Raw genomic sequence first — 27,445 nt, forward strand, 5'->3', positions numbered from 1 at the left:
AGGTACAGTCATGATACTGTGATACTGTTAAAGAGCACTTGTTATATATATATGCGTGTGTGTGTGTATGTTATTATATACACACATATATACAGTGAAATACGTATGGAAGAAATAATGATGTTTGGAATTTCTTCATCATGTTAAGCTGAACCTATAAGAAAGTATTTTTGTCAGTCAAAAATGGTAGAATATCTGTGAATTCATATTGGAGACTTGGAAGTAGATAAAAGTAATAATGAAAGAAAATTGGCCAGGGGTTGATTAATGTTGAAATTTGGATGCTATTCTATGGGTTAATTTTACTCATTCACTTTTTCTATGCATATGAAAGAGTTACCACAAGGGGTGGGCGTTTACGGTGAGGATGCCCACATCCCACAGGGGAGTACCTGAGTTTGATTCCCAGCTCCAGCTCCTGCCTGAGGCCAGCTTCTGGCTCAAGCAGACCCTGGGAGGCAGCAGGGAAATGGTTCAAGCAATTGGGTTCCTGGCACCCACGTGGAAGACCTCTACTGAGTTTCTGGCTGCAGCTTTGGCGCTAGCCCAGCCTTGACCTTTGCAGACATCTGGGGATATCCAGTAGATGGAAGCTCTGTCTCTTTCCCTCTGCCTCTCATAAATAAACAAACTTTTTTTTTTTTTTGAAAAATGTAAAACAAGATTAGGTCCTAAGTCTATGCTATATTTAAAATAAGTCAGAAACTAAAAATACTGAAAGTGAAACTGGAAGTATCACAGCTAAAATACTCTGCCAAAATTATATATTTTCCATTGTAGAGGTTATTATCTTTGAAACTTTAATAGTTTACCTAAGTTTTTTCTTAAAATCTGACTACCTTCATAAATCTGACATTGTATCTGAAATAAATTATTCCCCATTTTTCCCAACCATTTCAATCCACAGGCTTTTAAACACTGGACTGTCAGGACAGTTTGTTTCTATTTTTTCTTCAACAGTTACTCCAGATTATAAATCAGAATACTCGGCATCTTCAAACTCAGTTCTACATAACTATGTGACCCTGGGTACCACGTCACTGAACTCCTGCAAGCAGAAGCCAGTGAACCAGGGTGCAATCCGCTTGGCGGTCCAGGCGTCTACAGCGTCTGCTCTCTGCCGAGTAGCTGAAGCTGGTCTCCTGTTCTACATGGGGTATTTGGCTTTTTTCTCACCATTCAGCAAGGCTCACCTAATCCATATATAAAGACCCTCAACCTATAGGAAGTTCAGACTGCACAGCCAACCAAAAAGCTCCTGTGTGTTCCCCTTCTCCCTCTTTCTCCCCTGCACCCTCTCTCTCACACAGACACAGACACAGACACATATCAACCTTACAGACAGCCCTGGGGAGTATGAGGTAGTCCACAGTCAGCAGGAAAACAACTACCGAGAGCCATACTACTTGAGTGTTGACCTCCCTCCTGTGACCTCAGCCTACTGGCCTGTGATGGAATACATATATATAACAGTGTATTTTAATAGAAGCACATACCATGCATCATACATTAAAATATATTTAATAGCTGGAAAATATACTTAATATCATCAGACTTATGTCTCCAGCTGGTTGGCTGGATGCAGGGACTAAGTGGCCAGCTGGCAACAGTTGTGGTGACCAGATGGAGGCCTCAGACTGTCAAGCTCAGTGTGAATTTATAACTTCATTCATAAATTTCCCAGCAAATTGGATGAAGCAGGGATACAGTTACCTATGTCTGCAAGCGGATGTGTGCCAAAGAGGAGACATGTAAAGCACAAAAACAAAAAACAAAAACCCACAGCAAAAGAAGAAAGATTTAAGTGTTCAGCAGAGATTGTTAACACAGTCACGACTCTGGCCTTCTCTCTGAACAACCAAAGATTACCTTGATGTGCTTAACTCTGTCTTCTTTTTCTGTCTTTGGTTTCTTTCCTGTGGCAACAACAACAACAAAAAGTAGTCTTGGGTTAATTCACGAAGGATGTACGATGAAGCATTCCTCTAAATTGAATTCTTTTTGGAACTATCAATCAATGAACCTTCTACTTTAACATGTACAAGGTCAAAATGTCCAACGGATCTTTTCCTGCCTTGGGTTTCTCAGAAGCCACTTATCCAAGGGAGGCGAGGGCAGCAGGCTCACCTGCAGTAGGAGTGGAGATCCACCCCTGCAGCGACCTCACAGGTGGGAACAGACACCAAGAGGCACGGCGGTACCTGCTGAGTGATGGGTTTTGCAGTCAGTAGCTGTGTTTACCTTTCTTAGAAGGCCGCTCCGACAAGGGCAGCATCCGGTATACTCTGAAGGCATTGTTTCCTTTCTTTATACTTTTATCCTTAACTTCTTCAATATCAGGCAAGGAGTTCATGGCGCATCGAAAATTTGCCTTCCATGTTTTGGGATCGGGTTTATCTACTCCAGGTTGATGCTTTCCTAACAGAGCAGCCAGAGATTAAGAAAACAGAGGGGGAAATCAGATACAGAGTGAAAGACGTCTGGAGACATAGCATTGCTGGCCAGGTGGGACAGAGAGGCCTTCTCGTTCCCAGCTACACATACAGGGAGCAATCATCTGGGTGTGCCTGGGACCACAGGAGGTCTTTGGGATGTGGGGATTTTCTTTCTAAAACCTGGACAGTTCCGGGAAGACAGAGACAAGCTGGTGACCCTGATCTCACAAAGTAGTTCAAGAGCAAACGATCACGGCAGAGGGCGCAGACTCAGTGGGAACTAACACAGAAGCCCGCAAGGCCGGGAAGCCAGCGAGCAAAGGTAACGCGAGTGCCTCTTTTCCACCCGAGTCTCACGTAAGGAACAAAAAGCCTGCTGCTGTAAATAGTTCCTTACTGACTGACTAAATTTTGTAATCAATAAAACAGCCAGGCTGCTGTCATCCATAGGTTCCCTATATATGAATTCAACCAGCCATGGAGCAAAAACATTCCAGAAAAAAAAAGTGTCTGTACGGAACACTCGCACACATTTTCCTCCTTGTCATTATTCCCTGAATAATACAGTATAGCAACCATTTACATGGCATTTACATTGTACTCGGCAGTGCCATTCAATTAGATTCATAGCATACAGGAGGGTATGTGCGGGTTGCATGCAAACCCTACACCGTTCTGCACCAAAGACCGGAGCACCTGCAGATTCTGGTATCCATGAGGAATGGCTGTGAGCCCCTGAGTACCTTTCAAGGGAGAGGAATTCAATCCAAGTTTACAGCTCCGGAACAATGGAGTTTATATGTCCCTGCTAACAGCTGGGGACCTTGTCAGAACACCACCTGGACAGGAAATTTCAAGGACTATGACTGTATGGGACGGGAAGAAGGTCACTTCAGAGTGATGCCATTTCTACCACTGCAAGCACTAGGGATGAGATAGGGGGCTCAGAGCGACCTTCACAATGCTGCGACCAGGACAGTTTATAAGAGTAACGAAAACCACACTGAGCAGCTTCGTCTGCCTCTGCAGACACGCAGGGAGTTTTCACACCTGTATGGATCGCCCAGTTCCTGAAGAGTGGCGCATCTTTTTCCACATCCCACCCGTGTCTCGCTGCATGCATCCAGGGGATCTGGAAAATCTTCTTTTCCTGGAGACAAAAAAAAAAAAAAAGTCAGCAAGGACTGAAGGCCTGGGTCCTGGCCCATGCTAGCAGAGGGTTCTACGTTCTACCCAGTGAGCGTCACCAAGTTTGGGGAGTGCCTACAGACACACCTACTGTAAACCAATCTCACCTCTCCACTGGTCCCTGACGTGAATGTCAGCCCTGTGTGAGATTCAGCCTCACAGAGCCTGGCAGAACGGGAATGTTTCCCAGGCCAAAGGTGAGGATCTGGGATCCCCACATGTGTCCCAGTATTGGGGCACCCACCTTCTCTTTCAGAAGACTACAAATAACTGGCCGCCAGCTGAATCTTCAATGCTGCGTCTACCATTTAATCCCATCTTGGAGGAAGTATTAACTGCAGCTGCCCTGGGTGACTTACAAATTGGCAACTTTCCAAAAGAACACTGCTTGTGCTGCTACAGGAAGGTGAGCGCATGTGAGGCCACTGTGACGAAGACCAAATATGTCCACCTTCTTGTGTCCAGCAGCAATAGAATACTCTGCACGAAGGAGCAGGCAGCACACAAGGAGGATGCCCATGTTCTAGGGAAAAGCCCTAAGACGGTCCTTGAATCAGATTCGCGCTCTCTTGCAGCCCTTAGAAACAACTCAAAATTGCTCAAATCGATACTGGCAAACACACGATCAGGAACTAATCCTTTAGAAACAAAATCATACTCTGAGTAGCATGTACCTGCATGAAACCTGGTCCACCCCACTCACTGGCCATGAGGACCAGCAGTAAGGATCTCTGGTGCATTGTATCTTTTTTTTTTTTTTTTAGATTTATTTATTTATTTGAAAGAGTTACAGAGAGAGAGAGGAGAGGCATGGAGAGAGAGAGAGAGAGGCCTTCGATCTGCTGGTTCACTCCCCAATTGGCCACAATGGCCAGAGCTGCACCGATTTGGAGCCAGGAGCCAGGAGCTTCTTCTAGGTCTCCCACGCAGGTGCTTGGGCCATCTTCTACTGCTTTCCCAGGCCATAGCAGAGAGCTGGGTCGGAAGTGGAGCAGCCAGGATTTGAACCAGCGCACATGTGGATGGTGGCTTTACCTGCTATGCCACACTGCCAGCCCCTGCACTGTATCTTTGATTACACATGTCCCCAAGAGGCTCAGTTTTGCTTCTTGCAATAACCTAATGAGTTAGGTATACACGTCAACATTTCCATTTTACAGCTGAGGAAACTGATAAACAGAATTAAATTGTTCAGCCAAGGAACTTGTGGTATTGTCTAACTTCAAAACCAAGGGCATGTGATCCCACATTCCAGTACCCAATCAGCCCACACAGTGTCTCCTGGATGGAGATGTGGAAGATTCCCTGTCCTGTGACACACCTGTTGTCTTGGAGCCTGGACAGTCAGGCCCAGGGAATGATGTGTAACTTAGCTCCGCAGGTAGTTCTGATCTCCACGAGGGTTGGAGGTCCCTGCACTACAGGCTGCAGAAGGAGAGGAAATGTCTGGATTCTCCATTTGGGTCTTCCACCAGCTCTTCCCAAAGGGGCTTCCCTGAAGAACCTGTCACAGAGGCCAGGTGCTGTGGTTAAGCCACCATCTGCAGTGCCAGCATCCCATATGGGTGCTGGTTTGAGTCCTGAATGCTCCACTTCCGATTCAGCTCCCTGCTAATGCACTTGCAAAAGCAGTGGAAGATGACCCAAGTGCTTGGGCCTCTGCCACTCACATGGGAGTCCCGGAAGAAGCTCCTGGCTCCCAGCTTCGGCCTGACCCATCCCTGGCAGTTGCAGACATTTGGGGAGTGAACCATTCGATGGAACATTTCTCTCTCTATGTCTCACCCCCCCCTCTCTCTGTAACTCTGTCTTTCAAATAAATAAATACATCTTTAAAGTAAAAAAGAATTCATCATAGAGCCTGAACTAGAGATATTTCAGGATGTTAGTGAGTTTGCCAAAAATGGCTAAAAGGGAAAATTCCACAATAATTTTTCAGTCAGTTAATAAAGAAGAACTGAAAGTGAGAGACTTTTCACCAACTCCTTGTTGTTCCTCTGCTTCATCCAGATAAAGAACAGGGTTTCAGATGAGCCATTTTCACACGGCAGAGATCAGCAAAGGGCTGGGTGAAACTTTATTTTTTAATGCAGACCACAATCAGAGAGCGGAATAACTAATGTGGTTTTTGGAGGTTGACATGAAAATGAGAAAGGACTGACTGCACACCCAGAATTGACAAGCTTTTGCTTACAGGCAAACCCAGAAACATTTACTGTTGGACTCTTGCCTGGGTCAGAGTTCTGGGGTAGCACACGCTGAAATCAACCTCCTAAGACATGAAGTACACCCGAGCCAGGCAGATCTTTTTAAGCATTATGTGAGAAAATCACAGAAGTCATGCCTGAACTTAGCAATATTCACTGCAGATCCTCTTGAAGTGGGAAAAAGCCCTGCACAGATCTTTCTTCAAGAACAGATACACAAATGCCCAACAAGCACATGAAAGGATGCTCAACACACTAATCATTAAGGAAATGCAGATCAAAACAGTCATGTAACACTTCACACCCACTACGATGCCGAGAATAAAATAATAATTAAAATAAAAAAACAAGTGTTGGTGAGGATGTGGAGAAACTAGGAGTCATAAGATGTAAAATGGCACAACCACTCTGCACAACAGGTTGGGCATTTCCCAAAAAGTTAAATGCGGGGTGGGCATTGTGATAGTGTGTGTTGAACTGCCTGCATCCCACCCTGGAGGACTGGTTCAAGTCCCAGTTGCCCTGCTTCCTATCCAGCTCTTTGCTAATACGACTGGGAAGCAGCAGGTGACAGCTCAAGTACTTGGGTTCCTCTCATCCATGTAGGAGACCAAGATGGAGCTCTTGGCTCCTGGCTCTGGACCAACACAGCCCAGGCTATTGTGGGCATTTGGGGAGTGAACCAGCACATGGAAGAGCACTTGCTCGCTCGCTCTCTCTCTCTCTCTTGCTGCCTTTCCAATAAATAAATAAATCTTTTTAAACAAATGTTAAATGTAGAAATTACTAGATAATCCAGTAATTGCACTCCTGGTTATATGCCCAAAGAATTGCAAACAGGTATCCAAACAAAACTGATGTACAAAGGTTCCTAGCAGAACTACCCACCAAAGCCAAGAGATGGCAATAACCCAACTGTCCAGCAGCCGGTGAATAAGCAAACACAACGCGGCCTATGTATACAATGGAATATTATTCGGTCACAAAGGGGAATGAAGTGAACCTTAAAGGAATGGGTGCACCTTAAAAGCTCTATGCAGAGTGAAAGGAGTCAGACAGAAAAGGACAAGCACTGGCTGATCCCATTTGTATGAAATTCCCAGAAAAGGCAAATCCAGAGACATGGAACAGGCTGGTGGCTGCCAGGAACCGGGCAGAAGGCCACAGGGAGTGACTCCTAGTGGGGACAGTGCTTCCTCCCAACCGGATACGGAGGTTTGGGGGCCAGATGGCAGTGCTGGTTGCACAAATGTGGAACTACTTAGTGTCACTCAACTGGACGCTGCATGCTCAAAATGACACGCTTTTTAAAAACCACATATCACTTTTAGCTAGTTTTTCATATTGAAGGAAAAAACTAATAAGTGTAGCATTGGTATCTTTTTTTAAAAAAAAAAGACCACATTGAAAGGAAGAAGGTGAGATTCATTTCACAACCGAAAGAGACTCCAGTGCGGACACAGTCTGGTCACAGACGCTGTGTTCTGTGGACAGAGATGTTGCTGCCCTTTGTGTGTACAGGCCCCGGGCCATCTTTATGTGCCAGGTGCTCAAGAGGCCTCTGGGTAGAGACTGCAGGCACCAGAGCCATTTCTGGGTACATACACATATGCGGAGACTTCAAAAAGCTCATGGAGGGGCTGGGGTCATGGTGCAGCAGCTTAGACCACTGCCTGCGATGCTGACATCTCACATGAGTGCCAGTTCAAGGCCCATGCACTCCACTTCCGATTCAGCTCCCTACTAACACACCTGGGAAAGCCATGAAGGACAGATCAGGTAGTTGGGCCCCTTCCACCCATGTGGGAGACTTAGATGGAGTTCCGGGCTCTTGGCTTGAGCCAGACCCAAACATGGTCGTTGCAGCCATTTAGGGAGTGAACCAGTGGGTGGAAGATCTCTTTCTGTCTCTCCCTCTCTCTTTGTAACTCTGCCTTTCAAATAAGTAAATAAACCTTTTTTTAAAAGCTCATGGAAAATAGAATTAAAAGGCAAGTTGATTTTTGTGCAAAAAAAAAAAAATTTGAAATCTGCTTGGTTTTTTCATGGTAGCAATTTTCTGTGAACTTTCTGGAGGCTCTTCAGTCTTACGTATTTCAGAATGCTTTGCACCAGAGTACACTGATCTTGTAACTCCATCTTCACAGACGTTCTGCAGTTCGTTCCTGAGCACAGAGCTGTGCCCGTGTGGAGGCAGAGGCGCTGAGCGCTGCTGGAGTTCACGGCTGCGTGGCTCCGTGGGGACCTCGGCTGCTCTGCACCTCTGCCTCTTCAGAGGTTCCCACTGCTCTGCTTCCTCATCTGGACTGGGTTCCCCGAGAGCTGGCTGTCTACACCAACGCAAGACTGCTTTCAAAACTGAAAGGGAGGCCGGCGCCGTGGCTCACTAGGCTAATCCTCTGCCTTGCGGTGCTGGCACACCGGGTTCTAGTCCTGGTCAGGGCGCTGGATTCTGTCCTGGTTGCCCCTCTTCCAGGCCAGCTCTCTGCTGTGGCCAGGGAGTGCAGCGGAGGATGACCCAAGTGCTTGGGCCCTGCACCCCATGGGAGACCAGGTGAAGCACCTGGCTCCTGCCATCAGAACAGCGCAGTACACCAGCTGTAGCGCGCCGGCCGTGGCAGCCATTGGAGGGTGAACCAACGGCAAAGGAAGACCTTTCTCTCTGTCTCTCTCTCTCTCACTGTCCACTCTGCCTGTCAAAAAAAAAAAAAAAAAAAAAAAAAAAACTGAAAGGGAAAGGTCTGGGACCATCTGGTGTTTGGGGAAGAGCCTCAGTGCCTGGATCCAGGTGGGCCTTGGACATGAAATAACGACCAGAGTTACTGTTCACAACTGGAACCACTTCAGCGTCACAAGAACCAAATACAACCTGCGGACCTTCTCTGGGTCAATTGTTTTAAAAGACACGTTGGGAGGGGCACAGCAGATCAAGCTGCCTCCCGTGCTAACAGCAGTCCAAATGAGCACCAGGTCCAGTTCCGGGTGCTCCACTTCTAATCCAGCCCCCTGCTAATGGGCCTGGGGAAGCAGCAGGAAATAGTCCAAGTTCTTGGGCCCCTGCCCCACATGGGACATCTGGATGGAGTTCTAGGTTCCTGGCTCTGGCCTGGCCCAGTCCAGGGCATTATAGACATCTGGGGAGTGAACCAGCAGACAGAGGAGCTCTCTCTCTCTTTCTCAATCTCTCTTCCTCTCCTTCTGCAACTCTGCCTTTCAAATAAATAAGTAAATCCTTAGTAAATACACAAAAAGATATTTTGGGAATACTCAAGTTATTTCGAATATGAATGGGGCAGTGAGGATATTTTAAAAACTATTAATTTTTCCCAACTGATAATGGTATTGTGGATATATTTAAAAAGTCCTTAGGTCTTACAAATATATACTGTCAGGGAGCTGCTTTAAAAATACCAAACGTGTAAAGATATAACAAAAGCATTAATAAAACTGGATGCTGGAATATGGGAATTTGCTGTCCTAGTCATTCTATTCCTTAGAGTATTCACATACACGATTACCTTGGCAAATCCTTGCAATAAAAAGTAAATAGTCCAAGCCAGTACCCCTTTCATGAACCACTGAATGCTCTTTGCCAAACGTTTTCACTGTTCTTGGGAGGAATCCAAAAGACACATTCCCTTCCCATCCTCCTGCACATTTCATTAAAGTCGGAGATGGAAAAGAATCTAAGGCACAAACTGGCCACGTGTTTATCTTTCACCAGGGGTGCGCTGGGTTGCATGGGCTCTCCACTGGACAGACACGTGATGGCGGCCAACTTGGGATTCCTAAGTCCATCCCCTAAGCAGAATCAAACACCAGCCACCCAGGGGGTCCTCCTCAAGGTCACCAGCTTGACTCCAGCTTCCCAGGCACTGAGGCCCAGCTCTCAGAGCACAGACGATCAGGAACTGTGGCAGTCCTCCGTGGGGCTGCCGCCGGGAGCACAGCACCGCGAACACAAACACACTGTGCACGTGACTAGGGCAGAAGGGAGTCGCAAAGCCTCCTGGACAGTGTCTGGTTTCTAGGAGTTGCATTAGTTATCAGTGGGAGAAGAGATTTTTGGCATGACGACAGATTACTCAAAATAGCAACAGGGTTTCTTTGGCAAAGTGTCAATGTCACGCTGTGGATAGGTGAACGTCAGTCAGCAAGGCAAAGTCAGTGGAAACCTACAGAAGACACTCTGTGGGAGTGGAGGCCCCCCCCAAGGCCCACAGATAGCCCTGCCCATGTGCACCAACACAGCTCCATGCCTGGTCTGGCCAGGAGTGCCAGCGGGGTGCCCGGCCCACAGGGCTGCACAGGGACTCGTGTGCCAGCAGCCACAGGGTTGGGCTCCTTATAAGTCCACACCTGACTCTGGCAGGGGAGACCAGTAAGGTGGCACAAAGGTCTCCTTCCCTCCTGCCCTGGGCCAAGAGCCAGGTGAGTGAAGCTCAGCAGGTAGGAGCCACATGAAAGTGGCTCAGCTTTCGGTTCTGCAGAGAGGTGCATTTGTCTTCTGAGTCTCAGATAAAAAAAAAAAAAAAAAAAATTGGACAGAAGAAAAAGCACTCAATGGAGATTCTTAGCAAGGAAACAACCCTTCAAGGGTGTGTGTTTTCTAAAAAGATCAGCATAAATGGGAGAGAGGAAGGCTAACTACAACAGAAATAGATCGCATCACAGTTCTGGAAGGCAGAAATGAAAATCGAGGTGTCAGCAGGGCTGCATCCCTTTCCAAGGCCCTCTTTGCCTCTCACTGCTTCTGGTGGCTGCAGGAGCCCTTGGCTGTGGCTGCATCACTTGTCATCTGGCCTTCTTCTGTCTCTATAAAGACACTTGTCACTGGATTCATGGCCCAGCCAGGTGCTCTAGGAGGATCTCATCTTGAGGTCTTTATCTGCAGCTGTATAAGCCCTTTCTCCAAACAAGACAACCTTCACTGGCCACAGGTGTTAGACTGGAGGTCTCTCTGGAGGGGTCTGGAATCCAGCCTCCCTGAGAGGACCGCCCGCAGCAGTGTATCAGGTGCCCTCTCGATACAGCTGGCATGATGTGTGTTTTTCCCTGCACCAAGCCAAGCAGCGCTGAAATCAAGGAGGCAGCACACTTCTCCTCGGAACTCAGGAACATTAGCTTCAGTCTCACACCCCAAATCACACAAGGTGGTGCTGCCCTGTTCTTCAAAGCAGAACCCTACTTAACCTCTCTGTGCCCCTGTTTCCTTGTCTGCAAATTAGAAAGTGGTAAGAGTACCCACTCTAGAAGAGATTGCATGGGTTAATACATGTACCCTGCTGCGAAGAATAGCAGGCACATGCTAAGCACTTGATAACGTTAGCTGTTATTATTTATTATCCTGAGTCTCTTCCACTCTCCTTTATTATCTCCCCTCTCCTTATCCCTCTGGATGTACCCCTGATAACTGGGCAGACAAAGGAGAAACTCAATTTCTTGTCTGCTTCCTTGGAAAAGGCTAATTACTTACCTAGATCTAAAACACTACAAGACATAACAAGCCTAGAAAAATATATATTGCTTGCCATAGAACCTTAAGATATGCAACAGGTTGCAAGAAATAAGCATATAGTTTACTTAAGGTATCTCTACTTGTTTCATACCCCTCGTTATTTCAGAAAAGATTCAGATACATTCAAATACAGGAACATTAAATTCAAAATAAGTGGATGAAGGAAAAAAAAAAAAAAAACGAGAGATCTGCAGAGATCAAATGAGGCCAAGAGTGATATCAGTGAAGAAAAAAACACGCTGCAATATCCTGTTCGCTAGCCAGAAGCAGGCTGCGCTCTGCAACCCAGCGCTAAGCTCTTGCACCTGGGACACAGAGCGCGCCTGACCAGCTCAATTATTCATCGTGGCTTCGAGATTAAAAAGCAAAAGGGGAGGGAGATTAGGGCAGAGGAAAACGGCATTCGCTCAGAAGCGTTGCAACGCTTCCTGGGAGCGGGCGGGCTCCCTGGGGTCTCCTTAGAGAAGGCGTGGCATGCTGTCTCTAGTTGCTTTTCTAGATTATAACTATCTATTTTAGATTTTTTAAAATTTTTGCATGTATTATCTCTGATCCACCCCCTGGAAGTTATGAGGTTAACACACTAAGGAGATGTGTGTCTGTGTATATAGTAGGGTTTTAAATGACAAATCACTTGTTTTACAGGACAGCTGGCTCAGATTTTCATGATAACGTGAAGACATTTTGAAAAAAAAAAAAAAAAAGATTTTCTACGCATAGGGAATACTGAAAGGAAAATCTGTATGCTCCATCTGGACGTGGTGTGAGTGTGTCCCCCGGGGGTTCAGAGTTGGTACTGGGAGGCAGTGTAGACCGCTGGAACTTGGGGCCCATGGGGAGGGCCCAGGGCAACTGAGGGTGCTGGCCCCCAGAAGGGAGTGCTGAGTCCTCAGTGAGTTGTCGAGCAAACCTGAACCCAGCATTGCTTTCTGGCTCCCCACCTGGGGGTGCGACCGCCCCTTCACACTTGCACTGCCACCGTGCCATCTGCCGCCAGGAGGCCCTCACCAGAGGCAGAAACACTGGCGGGGTGAGGGGAGCAAGCTTGGCCTCTCTGCCTACATATAGATGCCTGCCTCAGGTATCTCATTACAGCAATGCAAAATGGGCTAATACAGAAAGCAGGTCGCGAGGAGTGAGGCTGTGACTGCGGCTGACCCCGAACGTGGAGCAGCTTTGGGAGTGGGCTGCAGGTGGGAGGGTCTGAGGGAGCAGGCTGCGGGTGGGAGGGTCTGAGGGAGCAGGCTGGGAAGGGCCTGGAATGCCGCACTGTAATTGCCACAGGTAACGCTGATGAGGGCTGAGAACACGAGCCTAGGAAACGAGTCCCGGAGGGAAATGAGGATTCTGTTGAAAACTGTTGAGTCCTCCCTTGGCACGCTGCGGTGAAGAATTTGCCTGTGTTTGGTCCATGCCCCAAGATTTTACGGAAGGCCAAAATGAGAAACAGTGGTCTAGTTTACTTGGCAAAGAAATTTCCAAACAAGAAAGCATTCAGGCTGTGCTATGAGTATTACTGGCTGCTATGTTACAGTGAGACTAAAATAAAAAGCAGCTGACTGGACAAAGGAAGCAGAAGGGCAGGCGTTTGCCTCGTGGTTAGGACGCCCCCCCCCCCCCCCCCCGCCCCGGGTTCAATTTCTGGCTCTGCTAGTGGAGACCCAGGAGGCAGCAGCAACTGCTCAAGTAACTGAGCTCCTAACACCCACGTGGGAGACCTGGATTGAGTTACAGCCCCTGGCTTCGGCCTGGCCCAGCCCTGGCTGTTACAGGCATTTGAGGACTTAGCCAGAAGATGAGGAGCTCTTTCTCTGTCTCTCTGCCTATCACATAAATAAGTAATTTTTTAAGAAATCAAAGGAGAACAAAAAAATTGGGGACATTTGCAACCTGACCGGAGAAGTGATGAAAGGTGACGGGGAGGCGAGGGCACTGAGATCAGTAGGAACACACAGGAGCCACAATCAGCAGGAATAAAAAGCAGCAGGATCAACTGGCATCTCAGAAACCCTTGTGGCCTTTTCTCTCCCTCCTCGTGCTCACAGGCCTTCCAGGAACTGTTGCCAGGACCCAGTGCTTTCTACCTCAGCTACCGCCGAGGTTCCAGCAGTCCCAGGTGCAGCTTATGCCAGTGGCCAACCTTGGTGTGCACATGGAGCTGGTTTTGCAGGTACACAGAATTCAATCATGGTGGTTGCCACCAAGATTTCAAAGGAACGCCCGGGAGGCCAGGCAGAAGTTTGTCACAGCGTCAGAGGCACTGGTAGAGGCATGGCTGTTGCAGCCATGGGAGTGGAATCATGGCAGGGATCCGAGAGAGGGAAAGAAAACGGCAACATTCAATGCCCATCACTGAAAGGTGCCTGAGAGAGAAAGCATGCGGTCAGCAGCCAGCAAAGCTGCAGGGGTTGGAAAGGGGTCCACCCTCACCACAATGTGCACAAGATGCTGGACTTCAGCTCAAAGACTTTGCCTTGAGTCCTGGGAGACCTTGGACTTGGACTTCTGAGTGCTGCTGGAAGTTAAGACTGTTTGAACGCTGCGGGATGGGGTGGGATGCTGTGTCTGGATATAGTTTGAGTATGTCCCCCAAGTGTCACGTGCTGGAGGCCTGGTTGGCAGTGTGGCAATGTGGGGGCCCTCTTTGGGCTGGGACCTGGTGGGAGGTCTAGGTCAGGGTTGGGGCCCCTGGCCTCTCTCATCTTCTTGCCTGGTGATGTGATCTCTCACCCTTACGTTCAGCTCTGCCACGATCCCATCGGCTGTCAGGCCCTCTCCAGGGCCAGAACCAAAGGAGCCACCTGATGGCGGACTTTCAGCCTTCAAAACTGTGAGCTAAATAAACATCTCTTCTTAATGTTAGCCTGCCTCATGTGTTTCATTACAGTAATGAAAAACAGACTCATTCAATTCCCAAAATAAAGCCCTGGAGCTTCCAGGTCTTTTTATCCTAGAAAGCTGGGATAAGCAAAAAAAAAAAAAAAAAAAAAAAAAAAAAAAGGAGGAAGTGAGTGTAAGTCATTAAATAAAGAGAAAGCTTCCCAGCAACAATCATCCAAAATCCCAAAGCCAAGCCAAAACACACAACTCAGGATGGAGTGCTGATGAAAGTCATTTTGATATGGTCACCTGATGCTTTATCAACATTTCTGGTTGGTTCATTTTTAAAATGGGTGAATATAAAATTTTGAACACAGAGAAAAACTTTACTTTCAGTGGCCATGCATTTAGCAGGAACCCTTTCTCTTTCCCTCTCACACGCACATGGACACGCACATGCACATGTACCCAATGCACCTACCTTGTTAAGCCACTTTAGCCCTGGTATCGTGTTTGAATTGATCTGTTCCTCCAGCCATGGGCGCATTCGCATTCTCTCCACCGGCATCGTACCTTTTACAGAAGAGAAACACAACATCAGCATTTCTTCTACTGACGCTCACGGCGGCACGACCAAGTCCCAGTCTCCCGCCTGACATTTTTCTGTTTTCCCCTTCCTTGAGATTGCAGGTGTGGGGGATGTATTCAGGGGCTCAGCCTTGGAGCCATCTGCCCTGCTTACCCATCCCACTGCTTCCTGAGTTGCCTTGGTGAGCAGAGGGACTGGACCAGGCCTGCCATTCTCTGCACCAGCACTCAACCCAGAGGGTCCTGTGGGTGCAGGAGGTAGACTGGCAGACACCCAGCTTGCCAGTGGGCCGACGCCTCCAGTGACTGCCTCAGCCAGGCCTTACCCGCCTACTGGGCTGCGTTCACAGAAGAAACCTTCAACACATCAGGATTCCGAGCACCTTCAGGGATTATCTTCCCCAGAGCCCGGGGAGGGGGTGGGCGGAGGCCAGAGCAGAGCGGTCACTGTGGGACTGGGTTACAGTAACCAACCCATCCATACCCTTTTAGGTATGAACTCAATTCATTTCAGCTGGCTGTCAGGGTCACACACATGCTCTGAACCTCCTCTGGCACACAGAGCTCTAAAGTAACCAATTACTGTTGTTCCCCAAAGGTCTTACCAATAAGCCGTTCCCTTCCAATGTCATCTATAATCAAGGATCCCCAACGCCTTGCCCTTTCTTCACCTTTGTTTTTGTCTTTACTCTAGCACAGTCTCTTATTCCCTTCAGCCTCTTCAATATCACCCTCCCCCACTGACCTGTTGGCATCTCTTTCACCTTTAACCTACTATCTCTTTGAAAATCATGTCATGGTCTGAACACCTTTCCTCTATCAGCCTACGCAATGCCAGTCTCTCCACTCCTCCCAGATGCCTTTCTAAGACAGTCTTCCACTTACCTAGCAAAATATATCCAGAAAAGAATTATGAATAAAGTCCCTTCCAAACTGGCTACCATTCACCCCCACCTAACTTATGCCTAACTGACAATGAACCTGGGATCCGGAAGCAGAGCCTCATTCGTAAGACTCTGTGGACAGCGCTGACATTGTAACCCTCAGAGGTCTCTAACTCATTTCCTGCAAACAGGCTCTGAACCGTCTAGTCAGATGACTGTGGGCTGAGACCATCAGTGTCTCAGAGGGTCTCTCTTCCGGCCTGCCAACGACTTCTTCTCCCTCTGTGCCCGCCCCCAGCTAACACCAGAGTCCACACGTCACTGAGTGAACCACCAGGGGCCTCACCTTTGCTCTTTTCCTTTTCTACCTCTCGTGCACTCTTGGCTGAAGACAACAAACCCTCCTGCCCCTTATGCATTGCATGCCCTCTGCTCCGCTCTCCCTGGCCTTGCCCAGCCTCACCTCTCCTCTGAGATCCAGCCTCCACACCTGGTCTCCAATCCAGTCTGAAGTCATCCCTGCTTGTCCAAATCCTGCCATATGCCATGGTCTTCACACTGCGCCTCTGCACATCAGACACTGCTTCAAGACAGCTACTGTCTACTTTCCAGCTGTGTACACTCTCTCTTTCCAACCCAACGGCGTGTTTTTCAGAGTAGGAACTTGCCTGTTCACAGGCCTTTTCACAATCCAAGGAAGACTAAATGCTCCCTTCCACACAGGAGCTGTTCAACACAAGGACCTGGCCAGCCCCGGGATCAGCCCAGGTGGGGCTGTCTTGGGAGGCTGGCCCCATCCTCTCGTGGGGAGGCTCCAGAGCACGGTTCTTTGAGACAGCTACAGGACCCTGAGAGACATTCCAAAGGCACGAGGAATCTCCACAAGGAGCCCCCACTGCAGCTGCCTCTTCTAGTCACTGTTATCCAACTATTCAACCATCATGGAGTGCGGTTCCAGGAGTTGGAAAAGATAGACACTCCCAGTCTAATAGGATACAGGAGAGAAGGAAAGTATCATACTGGGAAGAGTCCTGCGTTCAACGTGGTAAGAAGTTGCAGAAGGGGTCTGGGACCGCTGGGAAAATCTGTACACAGATCGCACGAGTGACCCCTGCAGGGCAGAGCCCACCCAGGGTGGTCGCCACCGACCTGCTCAGATCCTCCCTCGGGGCAAGACCTCAAAGCACAGAGCGGGGACAGCTCGATCTGGAGCAGCAAGGACCGGAGAGGGCAGAGGCCGGGGCAGAGCAGTCATGAGGACATGGCCTCTTCCGAGGGGACAGCGTGACACGCAGAACTGCTGTGAGTCACTGGGGCTGCTGCTGTGCCTAAACTTAGTAACACAGAAACATGAGAGGCGTGTGTATGAGGCTGCTTCCAGCCCCGAATGATATAACACGGTATTTCCTCCCATACACTTCTTGGGGGAGAGAACGATCACCTGAAATACTTCAAAGAGCTCTCTGACTTTAAAGCTGCAGCCCGTGTGGAGGGAAACTTGTACAACCGATCTGCACTGTTCACAGATTCTGCATTTGATATCTGACTTTTTTTTTTTTACAAAGAAAAAAAAGTGATTTGCATTTACTTATTTGAAAGGCAGAGCTGCAGGGTGAGTGGAGTGGGAAGAGAGAGAGAGGAGATCTTCCATAGAGAGAGAGATCTTCCATCCACGAGTTCACTCCCCAAATGGTCCCAACAGCCAGAGCTGGTCCAGGCTGAAGTTAGGAGCCAGGAGCTCCTTCTGGGTCTCCTACGTGGGTGCAGGGGCCCAAGGACTTGGGATCTTCCACTGCTTTGCCAGGTGCACTAGCAGGGAGCTGGATGGGAAGAGGGGCAGCGGGGTCTTGAACCGTGCTCATACAGGATGCCTGTGTCACAGGCGGTGCACAGGCAGTGGCTTAACCTGCTGTGCCACACCAGCCCTGATGAATTAGGATTCTTCATAAAGCATATCTGTATCCCCCAGATCAATAATCCTGGTACCTTCACAGTTGCCATAGAAATGCGAAGAGAGGCAAAAACTTCAAGTCGTCTGACACGCGTGTCCCCACCTGAGGTCAAATGAGGTGATAGGCTACCTTGCTGCTTCTGTTCTCCTACTGCAAACAAGTATCCTTTTCACGGTCTATTTAGTGAGCTATCTCCCACACTTCGGTGTTTTTTGTTGGTGATTTTGTTTTTCAAACGGTCCCCAAGATGGTGCTGCAGTGCTGTCCTGTGGCTCCCTAAGCGCAGGAAGGACGCGCTGTGCCTCAGGGAGAAAGTACGTGTAATTGGACCAGCTCTGCTCAGGTGTGGGCTGCAGAGCTACTGGCTGTGAATTCACTGTGAGTCGGTCAAGATACGTGCTGAACAAGGTGCCTTGAAACAGAAAGGACACGGACCGTGGCTACACCACTGGTCCTTTCTATCTGCTGCTTCTGCATCCATGGAGTCAACCAAACGCAATTTGAAAGTATTTGAGAGGGGCCGGCACTGTGGCGCAGTGGGTTAACGCCCTGGCCTGAAGCACCGGCAAGACCCGGCTGCTCCTGATCCAGCTCTCTGCTATGGCCTGGACAGCAGTAGAAGATGGCCCAAGTGCTTGGGTCCCTGCACCCACGTGGGAGACCTGGAAGAAGCTCCTGGCTTCAGATCGGTGCAGCTCCGGCCACTGCAGCCATCTGGGGAGTGAACCATCGGCTGGAAGACCTCTCTCTCTGCCTCTCCTCTCTCTATGTAACTCTGACTTTCAAGTAAATAAATAAATCCTTAAAATATATATAAAAAAGGAAGTATTTGAGAAAAAAATTTCCAGAAAGTTCCAGAAAGCAAAACTTCAATTTGCCACATATAAGGAACACACATTACAGGTCCTCCTGCCACCTCACAAGTCCTGGACTCTCTCCAGTGTCCATATGAGCATTGTTTGTCTCTCATCTCATTTATCTACTATAGTTGCATTGGAACTGAACATGAACGGACTTTTTTTTTTTTTTTTTTGGTCATTAATCCCAAACAATAAAGTATAACAACCATTCATGTATCGTTTACTTTGTGTTAGATACTACAGGTAATCAATCTAGCAATGATTTAAAGTAGACATAGTAGCGTTTATAGTCTATATATGTGAATGCTACCCCATTTAATGCAGGGCTCTTGAGCACCTGTGGATCTTACTATTTGGGGGAGGGGTCCTGGTACCAATGCCCCTCAGATCCCAGAGATGCTTGTATATTGACTGGTTGATGAGAACGTTGTGACCAGAGGTCATAGGAATCAGAAGAGGGAGAGGTGGACAGTCACACAAAGACACAGAGGGAAGGCAGCCGTGTGAAGGCAAAGGCAAGACTGGCACAGTAACTGCCACAAGTCCAGGAATCCTTGGAGCTACTGAAGCTGGAAGAGGTGAGGAAGGATCCTCCTGTATAGTCTTAAGGGGGCAGATGGCCCTCTGCCACACTGATTTTAGACTTCTACACTAACAGAATCGCTGTTGTGTGAAGCCACACAGTTTGTGGTACTTGGTAATGCAAGCCTAGGAAACTAATTCAGAAGGGAGACACTGCAAAGGCCCTGAGGCATGAGGACCAAGCGCTGAAAGGCAGCCAGAAGCAAGGAGGAGGCTGGGGACCAGGCTGACTCTGCAGGGCCTGGAACACTGAGCCCAGGAGCCTGGTCAACATTCCAAGACTGAAGAGAAAGCGGAAGGATTTCAGCAGAGACTGGATAGGGCCAGTTTCATCCACAATGAACATGAAGGCTGATGATGAAATCAAGATCAACGCTTCATCAACTCCAGTGCACCTGTGCATCTCAATTCAGTAGTTCTAGATGACACCAGGATTCTGTGTTTCCTAACAGACTACTAACCCAGGGAGTCGAGGCTCTGGATTCCTTTGGATTTTAACCATGGACTGCCTGGATCTTCTGTGACTTCATGGGGAGTCTGGTTATTCTGACCAGCAGGCCTCCGTTAATATTAAACGTCAGATTTTATCTCATCATCCCTCTATCGTTCCAGCCCTTATTTACATACCAGGCCTTTCACTGGATGGAGTTCAGCCAAACCTCAAGATGTATCTTTCCCTTGGCCAAAACACCAGGGTACCATCCAGGGCTTGGAAATGGTTAAAACCCAAGGTTCCTGTGCTGAAAGCTTGGTCGCCAGGGTGGCAGTGTGGGAAGGTGGGACCTTCAAGAAATGGGAATGACTGGAAGGTGATTAGATCACAGTGTGGGAGGGGCAGCGGTGCTCCACCTGCAGAATAGATCAATGCTGTCTCACAGCTGAACTGGACTGCTTCCTCCAAGAACAGGCTGTCAAAAGCAACCCATTTGTGGCACCTCCCCACAAACCCTCTTCCACACACACTGCTCACCACTATCTGGCATGCACCCCTGGCCACAATGATGCCATCTACCAAAGGCCCCCACCAGTGCCACGCGCCATGCTCTTCAACCTGCAGAACTGTGGGCTAAAGAAGCCCCGTTTCGCTATAAAGTACTCAGCCTTAGGGATTTCGTTATAGCAACACAAAATGGACTTAGACACATGGAAATCACATGCATTTAAAAAACTTTTTAAATCTTAAGTCAGGGGCCAGTGTTGTGGCATGGAGGGTAGAGCTGCTGCCTGCGACACTGGCATCCCATATGGACACCGGTTCAAGAACTTTATCAGAGTAGGGTAACTCTTAAGAGTTTCATTTACTTCAGATTTTATGTTTTTGTTTTTGTTTCTATTTTTAAATAGCTAGAAAATCCCCAATGATACACAACAAAAAGCTAACCCATTTGCATGAATACATTTCCTTTTTAAAAAAAAAAAAAGATTTATTTATTTATTTGAAAGTCAGAGTTACACAGAGAGAGAAGGAGGGTGGGGTCTTCCATCTGCAGGTTCACTCCCCAAATGGCCGCGACGCCCGGAGCTGCACCCATCTGAAGCCAGCAGCCAGGAGCTTCTTCCAGGTCTTCCACATGGGTGCAGGGGCCTAAGGACTTGGGCCATCTTCTACTGCTTCCCCAGGTCACAGCAGACAGCTGGATTGGAAGTGGGGCAGCCGGGACTAGAACTGGCGCACATATGGGATGCCAGCACTGCAGGTGGCAGCTTACCCGCTATGCCACAGCGCCGGCCCCTATTTCCTCTTTTTTATTTGAGTTTACACCCCATCCCCACACTGAACAGATAATGGATTGCCAGTGGTCTTGCCACATGACACGGAACAAAACGTTTTCCATTTGGCACAGATTTCTCATGTAATTTCTCTTCTGTGAAGGAAGGCAAGGGAAGAATTCTACATCAGAACTGATCCTTGAGCTGGACCCTGGGCTAATGAGCACTGAGAATCAGAAGACTCAGTACTGAAAAGAAAAGATGCCGGTACTCAGTACGCATTTTCTAGCTTCCCCGCTGAAACTCAAGGGGACACATCTGTAAGGATCATCTCTCCAGGGCACCAACACCCAGGCGGTGAAGGCCGGTACCAGAGTGGCAAAGACACAAAGGTGCTATTTCTGCCTAAGAGAACCACAACGCACAGAAATCAGGACAGTTCTGTGTCCAGGCCTGGCTCTGCCACTGCTGGGGCGTGTCCCTGGGCCAGTCCTTCCATGCTGAGAAGACCATCTCTGAGGTCATCTGTGCTTCTGTGAGTCCTTTTTAACATGAGGGCTCATGGTCTGATTTATCTTTTTTGTAAACTTCTATTCTTAATACTAGGTTATTTTTAAGAGTAAGGTACTAAAATTTTTGTGGTTCTATAAACCCAAAATATGAGCAACCTCTGTTTCAAAGGAAGAGAAAGAATTTAAGTATCCTCAAGGCTAACAAAAGCCCTTTATAAAATCACTGTCCTAACACCTTCGAGATCTAGGGTTGGGCCCATCTTCAGAACCATGGCTATCAATCAATTCGGCACATGCTGGGTACAGCAGGCCCCTGTTATCCACCAAGAACACATACCAAAACCCCCAGGGATGCCTGAAACCACGGATAGTATTGGGGCCTTTATATACTATGTTTTCCCCTACCCATATATACCAGTGATAAACTTGCAGCTTTTCACTTAAAGGAAGCACCTGATGGTTTCTCTTTAGCAAATCTCTGCCAGCAACACATGTCTCATGCTTTGGGATCATTGTTAAATAACATAAAGTGGCCAGATAGATCACAAGCACTGTGATACCCTGACACTCTAATAGCCAAGATGGCTACTAAGTGACCTAACACGTGAACAGGGTATATTGCATGGATACATGGGACTCAGGGAAAATGCATAGCCAAGGTGGGTTGGAGCTGGAAGGCACAAGATCTCATCACGTTACTCAGAACAGTAATTTATAAATTGTTTCCTTCTGGAATTTTCCATTACATTCTAACTACAGTTGACAGAGGGTAATTGAAACTGAGGAGAGTGACATCATGGATCAGGGTAGACTACTATATTTAGAACATCATTGGTGCCAGTACTGCTACACCGAGGCTGCAGAGCATCATGGTGATTGATATGACACAAACGGTCCCCCATGAAGCGTGCAATGCGGAGCCCTGATTAGTGTCACCAGCAGTGATGTTGCTGGGGTGGTGACAACAACAGCTAAGGCCGACTGAGCTCTTACTATGTGCCAAGCATTAAAACTAGAGTTTTCTATGAGTTTTGTCATTTAACTCCTGCAGCCCAGGAGACAGGGGCTGTATTATCCCTGATTACAGACAAGGGAATAGACTGGAAACTGCTAGAAGGCAACCTGCTGGTCAGTGAAGAGTCACAACTCGGGTTCAGGTCTATCTGACGTGGAAAGCCCAGGCTCAAAAATCGCTGCTTCCAGAGAGTGCTGAGTTACGATGGCCTCTTGGCTGTTCTACTTACTGAGTCTTTCCCAACTCCTTTGTGTCTTGCGTACCACACCAACATCTTCATCTTCCTAAATGCCGCTTAAATAGTGTTCATTCTCTGTTCAACAAACTTCTAAATATCCTTGTTGGATTTATGAGAGTAAAATCCTTGGTTGAGAGGCGGGTGGTGCTTCTGGTAAAGGTGCAATAAATAATCCAGAACTAACTCCCATGGTCAATAAATAAGTCACATGGGAAAATACATGTTTTTAAAAATCTGCTTAAAGCATAAGGGAGCTAATGAGGTAGCAAAGAAGTTAGGAGAGCAGGACCTGGGAGAAGAAAGAAACCAGGAAAGCATACCTGACATTCAGGGCAGAAGTGAAGGTGTGCTTTTGGCATATTCAAGTGACTCACTGCACAGAAATTAAAGAACAGGACTCCAGTAGGAAGAAGGGTTCCCGGAAACTCTCCACCAACCTTTGTTAACTAATAAAACTAAACAGGAATAGACTAACAGCAAGGACTGATACTCAGCTGTGAATCATCTCAAACCCCGGCCAAATTTAAATGACCTGGAAATAGACAAAGTAAATGTAAATCCTATCTCGAGGAAAATAATATTATCTTCAGGTTTACGTTATCTCTGCAGCTTTGTAAAGGAAATCTACAATCTGCAATCAATGCAGCTAGGAATAGAAGGGAAAAAAGGCCACAAAATGGAAAATCCAAGGAAAATAGCGGACAACAGAAACAGATGCATAGGGATACAGGTACAGTTCTTACACAGCTGGAATGCATATGCAGACACCGAGTGTTTCTCAGACACAGTCTAAAACTCTGTGTCTAGGGGCTGGCAATGTGTTTCAGCGTGTGACGCCACCACTTGCAATGCCAGCATCCCATGTCAGAACAGTGGTTCTAACCCTGGCTGCTCTGCTTCCAATCCAGCTCCATGCTAATATGCCTGGAAGCAGCTGAAGATGGCCCAAGTGTGTGGGTCCCTGCACCTGTGTGAGAGACCTTGCTGGAGTTCTGGATTCCTGGCTTTGGCCTTTCCAGCTCCAGCTGTTGGGACCATTTGGGGAATGAATCAGCGGATTGAAGATTCCCCCCTCTCTCTTTCTCTGTTGCTCAGCCTTTTAAATAAAGAAATAAATCTTTTTTTAATCTATGTTCTAATACATTTAAGGAAACAAAAGACAAGATGGAAAGTTTTGGCAGAGAACTAGAAAAAATAAAAAGAGAAGAAATTCTAGAGTTAAAGAATAAAACACTGTAATTAAGAACTCAATGAATGGTTTCATAATATCTTTGGCATTACTGGGAAAAAAAAGTGAACCAAAAGATAGGTCAGAAGAAAATATAGAGACTGAAAGACAAAATGGTGGGAAAATATAAAGAGGAACATAAAAATCCACAGAGAAAATACTGAAAAGGTCTAAAATATGAGTCATTTGGAGTTCCACAAAGACAAGAGAAAGCATGAGGCAGAAACACTATTTAAAAAGACAATGAGGGGTCAGAGCTGTGGCACAGAGGTTAAAGCCGCTGCCTGGAGTGTCAGCATCCCATATGGGTACCAGTTCAAATCCTGGCTGCTCCACTTCCGATCCAGCTCTCTGCAACGGCCTGGGAAAGCAGTAGAAGATGGCCCAAGTCCTTGGGCCCCTGCACCCACGTGGGAGACTCAGAAGAAGCTCCTGGCTCCTGGCTTTGGATCAGTGTAGCTGCGGCCATTGCGGCCATCTGGGGAGTGAACCATTGGATGGAAGACCTCTCTCTCCCTGCCCCTCCTCTCTCTGTGTAACTCTTTCAAATAAAATAAATAAATTAAAAAAAAAAAAGGGCATGAGGGGTCTGAGCTGTGGCACAGAGGTTAAAGCCACTGCCTGTAGTGTCAGCATTCCATATGGGTGCCGGTTCCAGTCCTAGCTGCTCCACTTCTGATCCAGCTCTCTGCTATGGCCTGGGAAAGCAGAAGATGGCCCAAGTCCTTGGCTCCTGCACCCACGTGGGAGACCTGGAAGAAGCTCCTGGCTCCTGGCTTTGGATCAGTGCAGCTCTGGCCATTATGGCCATTATGGCCATCTGGAGAGTGAAGGAGTAGATGGAAGACCACTCTCTCTTTCTCTGCCTCTGACTCTCTGTAACTCTGCCTTTCAAATAAATAAATAAATAAATAAATCTTATAAAAATATAATTAACAATTATCTTTCAATCAGATTTTAAAATTATTACAAATCTCAAACACACAAATAGAAATAAAACTACACCTAGGCATATTGTGCTGCACTTGCCAAAACACACACACACACACCAAACATGGAAAGGATTTATAAAAACAGCTGGAGATGGGAGGAATAAACCAGTTCATTAGCTCCAAACAACAATCTTCCCACCCCCAAAGACCAACACACACAAGTCCATAAGCTTGACAATGACCACTCAGCAGAAGCAATGGGAGGCAGAAGACAATGGAAAGAGGCCTGCAAGGTATGAGTCCTGAAAGAAAATAACTGCCATTTTCAATGTATATCCAGAAGCTTTCTCTTTCTAGAAGAAAGGAGTAAAAAGGAGAAAAGCTGAATTTCCTACCTGCAGAGCCACCGTTAATCAGTTCACAGTAACAGTCATGGAAATGGGTGACATGGGGTCAGGAATGCAGGCAAAGGATGAGAACTAAGAAAGTTCAAGTCTGTGTGACAAAAGCCGGCCACAGCAGTGCTCTGCCCCAGGTCTCTGAAGCTGCACCGTTTTGTAAAAGTGCCTGTGAGGGCTCACATCACGTAACAGCCCTCCCTGCACAGCCGTGTGTCCACCACTCTTATCAACCTCCAGAAAGGTACCCTCCAAACAAAACCTAACTCGCTTTCATCCATTAAACCTTCTCACAACAACCACCACTGGACACTCCAGTCCTATTGCATGTGTTATTTCCACACCCAGTCATTCTGTGTTATCAACACGTATTTATCAAACACACATTACAACAAGGAATGGGGCTAAGTGCTTTAGAGGGTTCAAAGATGTATAAAATATGATTGCTGCCCTCAGGAACTAACACGTTAACTGGGGACGTGAGACATAAATAATATAAGGCTAACTAATACTCTAATTATAATAATAAAAGACTTTGTAACAGACATCAGATGATGGTATATGTTTAATTGCTAACCAAGTTAACTGGTTCATAAAGGTATACATAAATCATTATTAAATGGCTTTGTAACGGACAGCTTTATGGTAAAGGAAGGACTTACTGGATGGAGAACCCCTGCCTCAGGCAGAGAAGGTAGCAGGCAGGGTCAAAGGTTGATGACCATGGGCAAAACACAACCAGGAAGATGTGTTCACGGAGTGGGGTACTGCAGCCAACTTATGACCCAGTGTGCATGTGGCTCCTAAGAGTTGGCAGGCATGTGAGAAGTGAGTGTTGGATATTTGACATTAAATATCTCTAGCCCTCACAACACCCCCTATCAGTTAAATAATCTGCCTTAACCAGGTACAAAGCATTTTAGAGATGAAGAAAGAGAAGTATAGCTTTAGGGGCCGGCACTGTGGCATAGCGGGTAAAGCCACTGCCTTCAGTGCAGGCATCCCATATGGGTGCCAGTTCTAGACCCAGCTGCTCCACTTCTGATCCAGCTCTGTGTTATGGCCTGGGAAAGTGGTAGAGATGGCCCAAGTCCTTGGGCCCCTGCACCCACATGGGAGACCTGGAAGAAGCTCCTGGTTCTTGGCTTCGGATCGGCGCAGTTCCAGCTGTTGCAGTCAATTGGGAAGTGAACCATTGGATGGAAGACCTCCCCTACCCCTCTTTCTCTCTCTCTCTCCCTGTCTCTCCTTCTCTCATTGTGTAACTCTTTCAAGTAAAATAAATAAATCTTTTAAAAAAAGAAAACAGAAAAGTATAGCTTTAAAGGTTAAACCTTTCCTGCGCCAAAAATAAGAAAGAAAAAAAAAAAGACAAAACAAAACAAAACATGTCACCCAAGCTTCCAGTTCAGGGGCCAGGATGTGAAGCCAGCTCTTCCCAGAGGGTCTCCAATGCCTGCCTGGACTCTGAGCTTATTTACATAGGCCAATAAAGACCTCTGAGCCAGTGCCTTGGGAAAAGCCGACTTTCAGTATTGTGAGCCACACAGAACTCTGTGCAGGCCCAAACGGAGGCCAGGAGATAAGCAAGAAATCACTGCCCTGCATCAGGATGTGGTTCTGCGTGTGCACAGGGAAAAGTTTATAGGAATAGGGTATCACTTTTTCATGGTGATCTTTTTCCTGGGCACACAACGATCCTTCCCCAACTGCAGGTTCCTACTATGTGACATTCATTACTCCTCACTCTGACTTCTGTGACCCTTTTTAGCTAACTACCGAATGTCCATGCAAAATTCTGCAAAGACCGAAAACCGGACTTGAACACTGAAAATCCCCACTGTCATTATCAACATCACAGGGTTTGCCAGCAGCCAGACACTAAGCCAAGGGCTTTGCATGCATTATTTCAAAAAGTTACAGCAGGCATCTTATCTCCATTTTACAGATAAGTACATGAAGCAACCTACAAGCTTCACAACTATTTAAGAGGTACAACTGAAATTCAAATCCAGATCTGCCTGACTCTCAAAGAATATGCCAGAAACCTTTAGATCAGTGTTTTTCAAACTTCAGGTAACAACTCAGTAGAAGGTCATGGAATCAGTTTACTGGGTTAAGATCAGCACTTCTAATGTAATTTCAATGAACTAAAATATAGAAAATATAAGAAAGCACTCCAAATATGGAAAACATCATTTTATCAAACTTTTGTTTCAATGATATATGATACCATATTATAGAAGAGTCTGTGGGAAAATATTACAATACATTTATTTTAGTGCAAATAAATTTTGAAATCCATATATAGTTTTTCCATAATACGCATTTTCCACAAACTTTTTGCCTTTTTAAAAAGATTTACTTAAGTATTTGAA

General features: G+C 47.1%; 1 protein-coding gene across 3 annotated transcripts in view; it reads right to left on the minus strand.

The window, feature by feature from the left end:
- The window catches only part of IRF2 (interferon regulatory factor 2), a 98,323-nt gene that overhangs the window by 34,827 nt on the left and 36,051 nt on the right, over positions 1–27,445 (minus strand). For all 3 annotated transcript variants that reach the window (XM_002709493.5, XM_008250282.4, XM_070068331.1), the window contains 4 exons: positions 14,650–14,741; positions 3,486–3,585; positions 2,242–2,418; positions 1,870–1,916 (listed from right to left, as the gene is read on the minus strand). In XM_002709493.5, the coding sequence (XP_002709539.1) occupies positions 1,870–1,916; positions 2,242–2,418; positions 3,486–3,585; positions 14,650–14,736 (411 nt within the window). In that variant the 5' untranslated portion in view covers positions 14,737–14,741. The remainder of the gene's footprint in view (positions 1–1,869; positions 1,917–2,241; positions 2,419–3,485; positions 3,586–14,649; positions 14,742–27,445) is intronic.

Source organism: Oryctolagus cuniculus, chromosome 2 (genome assembly GCF_964237555.1).
Source record: "Oryctolagus cuniculus chromosome 2, mOryCun1.1, whole genome shotgun sequence".
Taxonomy (NCBI): domain Eukaryota; kingdom Metazoa; phylum Chordata; class Mammalia; order Lagomorpha; family Leporidae; genus Oryctolagus; species Oryctolagus cuniculus.